Here is a 5,853-nt window from a genome sequence, read left to right on the forward strand (position 1 = left end):
AGAGAGGATCTTCAAATTGATGGTAAATTTGAAGAGCATGTACAGTCAAAAGTGACCAAAGCCTTTCAGACTTGGGGCTGGATATATCGAACATTCAAGTCCAGAGATGTACTGACTATGAAAACCCTGTACAAATCAATAGTCCAGCCACATCTTGAATACGCTCCCCAATCTGGGCCCCCATGACCGCTGGGGGGTTAAATAAGATTGAACGAGTACAAAACAGTTTCACAGAGATATATTGACGGGATGTCTAAATTAAGCTATTGGGAACGCCTCAAATCATTGGGATTATACAGTATTCAACGTAGGTATGAACGTTACCTAATCCTGTATGTGTTTAAAATGTCTCCATTCCCTTTGTCCTAACCCGGAATACGACATAGCGTTAGCGAGAGACGAGGAATTCATGTGAAATGCGCCATAAAATCAATCACTTGGATAAAAAGATTGTGAGGGGCTTAAAATCTTCTTTTGTCTTAAACCGGGCACCAACTTTGTACAACTTGCTGCCGTGCTCTCTTAGACGATTCTATGCATTAGATGACCCATTGTTAAGTCTTAAACGTGACTTCGATCGGTTTTTGTTAACAATCCCAGACCAGCCCTACATTCAAGGGTGCCCTAGAGCAGCTAATTCAAACAGTTTGCACGACCAAATATTTTATAAATTATGACTCACCTTGACTTACAGAGAATTTCATTCCCTTGTATCGGTTATACACCCGAGAATCTTTGAGGAAAAAAAAATCCGACTAGAGGTGTTAACATTGACTAGCCATCGGGAAGTAAGATCTCCCGCAAAGTACTGATTGGATCCGTCCGTGGGTGCAGTGGGCATCGGTCGCGTTTATCCACTCATGTCCCTTATGGGGACAGTCTCAACAGAGGGCAGCAGTCAATCCTATAGACTCCGCCATGTTGCATGGCAGAGTGGTGGTAAATTACTAGATATTTGATGTACGAATAAAGATCTGCTCTTTCTAAATTATTTCCAACTATTTCGAAGCTCTAGTAAAGTATGGTAGCCATTCGAATACAGTGCCATATTTGATCTCTTGCTTCAGAGCATCACCTGCTCTTTTGAACATATTTCTTTCGAGATGTCAAGCTTGTATGCATTTCGAAAGTCAAGAACTTCCTCTCGAGGTTTTACTCATGTACCAGTCTATCAAAAGGATGAATAGACGTAGGGAACCAAGTATTATAGTTAAATCAAACCAATATTTAGTCCATCAACCAAGACTTCTTTTCAATGGTAGCCATGATGAAATGAACAATTATTTACGAAATTCAAATGCAGTGGGTAGAGCCTCTGTCATGCCATTGGCCGTTCAGTGGTGAACTTGCCTTGGAATGGACCTGAATAGATGCGAATCCGTCTCAAACAATTCTCGAGATTTCTCTATTTCCTGAGGTTTCTCAGCCTCTGAGAACCACTCACAATCGTAACTGAGAAGGGACACGTGTGTTGTTGTAACGGATGGGCGTGTGAAGCTTAACCTTTGGACAGTCCCTCCCATTGAACCTGCACTATGTTGCACGATAATGAAATTGATTACGGGAACAAAGATAAAGGATGACTTGATCGCAAATACGTCAACTCAACAGCCAGTTTTTATTTCCTCGTCAGACAAATGCAAGCAATATATCAGGTTGTAGGATGAGAGCATATCTGAACAATTGGCATAATAGAACAAACTAGAAAGCGTTCTTTTACATAACATATGGTTGTAAAGCAAGTTCGAAATCTTTTTTGATATATTACATTGATGGTCCTTCCCTTAATTTAATTTGAGGTAGCATTGAACACGGGAATTTAGATGGGGAGGCTCAATTTCAAAGTCAGCAACTCCAATTCGAGACAATGCAACCTTAGACCAGTCTCATTTGAATAAAAATGCTATATGTTTGGTTGATTTTTGATTGTTCTATCTTGACCATGTCATTCTCCTTCAAAAACATGTGTTTCATGAGCAAACGCAAACTTTCATCGTTGTTGCTTCCTTGTAGAAATAAAACCAATATCAACAGATATCGTCCCTTTATGTGACTTACTTGAATGATTTCTTCGATCTTGCATTACCCTGGGTTCCATGCGGCCATTATTGAAAATATGTTTATCGTTCATGAAGGTTATACTCAAATTGTCCGATGATAGCAATTGACTCGAAGGATTAAGATGATGCAGAGCAAAGGGCCAGGCATTGAAGGCAAGAATGAGATTACATACCATAAGAACTGACAATATGATCACAAAGTAAGGACGCTTTTTGAAGGGAGCAGAATTGAAGATCGAAACTTCTGAAATGGTTTCACTTGGCATCATTTCAGATGTGTACTAAACTAAAATTGGAAATCCTCATTATCAGAACCGTCACAGGTTTTTGCTAATAGGAATTCATTAGCAAGTGTTTTGCTGGAAGTGTACAATTAACTTTGATGCAATTCTCTTTCCACGAATAAGTGCTCTCAAAACGTACATTAAGCCTCTACGGTCACTAGAATTGACCTTAAATTGGGACAAAGCCCATGGATGCTTTTGAAGACGTATAACATCAGATACCTTTCGTACCTTCTCTGAACACTGTTCAGTCCCAACATTTTTAGTCTCTCCTAATACGAGAGCTCTCTCATTCCTGTGATGTTCCTAGTGAAACAGCTTTGGACTTGTTTGATCTTTTACAAATTTGCTGAACTCATTAGAGCCCAAATGGGTGAAGCATATTTAAGATGTGACTGAACAATCAACATGTACAGACTTAGCACTCTGGACTTCTACGTGTTCACGTCAAAACAACCATGCATTTGAATAGCTATTTCTATTACGAGGGTTTGCTACTCCCTGGGTTTTGAAAACTAGAGAAGAGGAGAAAAAGTGGATGGAGGGCAAATCTAAACCATGCAATCGACCAAAATTGCTTTATGATGCCTCAAAACGATTCATCACTGCCTTTTTTTGAGAACGGAGCGAAACTATATTTCTTTCTTTTGGCACAATGTTGCCCCGTAGGAGGCGGGTCTTGATATCTCGTGCGGTCGCCCTCCGAACTATGGGAGTGCTTTGAAGCCGTGAGGCATCATTTTGTGAGGAAGCACATCTACTACAATGGTGGCATCGTCAACAATGCAAATTTTTCTCATTTTTGTGGAGGATTCCTCAAATTTTAATTCCTCAGGGATGTGGACGGCTTTGAGCCCTTCTGCTCAATGGTTCATTTTCAAATCATGTTGGGACATTGCTTGGACCATGAACCAGTGATCCAACGACAATTCAGGATTCATTGGCCTTTCAATGCCCAGTAGCACCTGAATTTGTCGCTATGCCGGAACCAAAGTCCGGATAGTGATTCCTCAATTTGCAATGCAGCTGCAGAAAAACTCCTTTGATGAATAACACTTTTTTTGAAATATTTTTAATTTCTTGAGCTTCATAGGTGGAATTGTGATTCAAATTATGGACTCGTTGGTGTGGCATAGTCCATTGATGGCATCATCAACTGACTGACGATTGTCGTAAATGATTTTTTTGTTGGTTTGTAGCTCTTTTTGGGTAATGAACTGAATTATTGATCATGTGAGTGACGTTACTGACTCTCAATATCAATTATCCTGGATTCTCTTCACCCTCAATAATTATCATAATTTGTAAACGAAACAATGTGCCTCTCCTTGCTGGTCTTCACTCTACCCCAAGTTTGCAAGCCTTCCCTTAAAAGCAGGGTTTGAAAGTCATACTAAAAGTGGATGAACTATTATGTTAACGCTAGTATTTTTAATTGTTATAGTGTAAAAGTAGTGATTTTTTTTTGTTCCATACTGTAGTGCTCGTAGGCCATGGCACTTCAATTCGATCTAATTGACATTTGCAATGTTGTTCGATTGTTCATCATATTGATTCCTCCAATCGGAATTTGAAAACTTGCGTGGTCTCTTGAACTATTATTGCTATCCCAGAAGCATCTCTCATTCTGAGTGCTAAAATCGTTCGTTAAGGTATGTTTTTTATTTCATTTCCATGGAGCTGCATTTGCGTCCCTTGCCAAGCCTTAATTTTACATAAAATTTGATCCTCTTTCCCGTAGAGTGACATTGGCTGACTTTTTATGACTTGAGGTTGTTTTTTAACGAAAGAGGGAAGGGGAATGGCGTGGGAGTTCCCCCCAAATCAGCATTTTTGATGTTGTTTGTTAAAATTGATGTAGTATTTTTTCAATGCCTTGGGTTCGTCTACGAATGAGCGCATTAAGATAAACCGCCAAAAGACATTGGAAGGTTGAAGGCAAAACAGTTATGAAACTTGGAAGGGAACATTCTAAGAACTATAACCGGGACTTTGAGAGGGTAGGCTCTTCCATGACTTAAAAAATGTATTCTTCGAAGATCTATTGTGATGGTAAATACGATCAAAGACCCAACCGGAATAAACTTCTGTGTCATCTTTTACTTGTACAAAAGGCAAATTCTCATTTTTCAAACTCCCGACCTAGTGAGTGCTCTCAAACTAAAACTGTATAAGGTATCAACTTGAGTTTAACATTTTAGAATGGGTTAATATAGGCCTAGTCAAAATGGTCCATCTTATGTCTGTACCTGATATAGTTCAAGAATGAAATCACTCTCTAACTACCGACTTGGCGAGTGCTCTCAAAAATTGAAATTGCTAAAATTCAATTATCAAGAGTGGTACACGTTGGCGTTAATGTGCAAAAACCTGTCCCCAAATTTTATATTCTTATAACCAAACCTGCGGACCTGGAATACTTTTCCTCGTTGGTAGTGATTCCTCACTGTAGTAATATTTTTGTGCAGTATCGGCGTAGAGGAAAACGGCTCTTACGGGCAAACTGAGTGTGTTTTGGGCAAATCATTTGATCTTCTCCTCCAAAATCGAAATCTGCAAACTGTCTGGGCCATTGAAACATGTTAAAAAGGCGACACGGTTAAGAAATAAGCTGTCAAAAGTTTGAGGAAGCATTTGATATCCTCATGAATTTAAACCTATCATTAGGGGAAGCCCTTTGAGCGTCAGAATATTTGTTTACGGTTTTGAACTCACATTGAGTAGCTAAACAACTGCTATGTTATTGGCGGGTCGACCCAGATGAGTCCTTGTGTGTTATACGGCTTGGAATAATTGAGGCATCATTTTGGTTTCTGCACGTCTTGCAACTCGACCCTTGAAAAATCTTACTAATACTGTTTGTAGCCATGGGTTCACGGATTTTAAAAACATAACCCTCTAAGCTATGAATAAAAACCTCTGCACACTATGTTTGATAGCGCTCTTAAGTCTGTAAATTTCAAATACCAATGATTTGAACAAATTACAAAGCCACTCCATTTTTTGGTGTTCGACAAATGGTTTCATAACTTTTTGCACGGCATTTTTGTCAAAAATCTGGTTTTGCCAGGTTGTAGGCCATCCTTCGAAGATCAGGAAACAATCTTGTCCTTGTTCATTTCATGAAAACAGCCTGACCAATGACGCGTTAAAGACAAACACCCGAGAATGCAAATTTAACCAAAAATAAGTGGAAGACCCTAATATTGGGTAGGTACCAAGTTTGGGCTTGTATAAGGCTGCAACCGCAGGGAAAAAAGATTTGGCCAAGAAATCTTCAACGAAACCCATGAGGAATCACACCAAAATTTCCTATGCGCTGTGAGGCATCAATCACCCTTATGTATGAATCACGTCCGAGTGCATTGTGTCGATTAAGGGAGGCAAGAGTAAGGGCGGCTTTACACTAGGATGGAAACGCTGGATTGAGTCCGGTTTGATGATGGAAGTAGGACTAGCGCTGGGGCGAGTTTTTTCCCATGCGAGTTTGCGTTCGACTTGTGCACAGT

General features: G+C 39.7%; 2 protein-coding genes across 4 annotated transcripts in view; both read right to left on the reverse strand.

The window, feature by feature from the left end:
- Nucleotides 1-2,383, reverse strand: part of LOC131881696 (glycoprotein-N-acetylgalactosamine 3-beta-galactosyltransferase 1-like) — a 48,136-nt gene extending 45,753 nt beyond the window's left edge. For all 3 annotated transcript variants that reach the window (XM_059228639.1, XM_059228638.1, XM_059228637.1), the window contains exon 1: nucleotides 2,059-2,383. In XM_059228639.1, the coding sequence (XP_059084622.1) occupies nucleotides 2,059-2,329 (271 nt within the window). In that variant the 5' untranslated portion in view covers nucleotides 2,330-2,383. The remainder of the gene's footprint in view (nucleotides 1-2,058) is intronic.
- LOC131881694 (glycoprotein-N-acetylgalactosamine 3-beta-galactosyltransferase 1-like) overlaps nucleotides 1-5,853 on the reverse strand; it is an 89,973-nt gene that overhangs the window by 56,945 nt on the left and 27,175 nt on the right. The gene's annotated exons all lie outside the window — the stretch shown is intronic.

This window comes from Tigriopus californicus, chromosome 6 (assembly GCF_007210705.1).
Source record: "Tigriopus californicus strain San Diego chromosome 6, Tcal_SD_v2.1, whole genome shotgun sequence".
Taxonomy (NCBI): Eukaryota; Metazoa; Arthropoda; class Copepoda; order Harpacticoida; family Harpacticidae; genus Tigriopus; species Tigriopus californicus.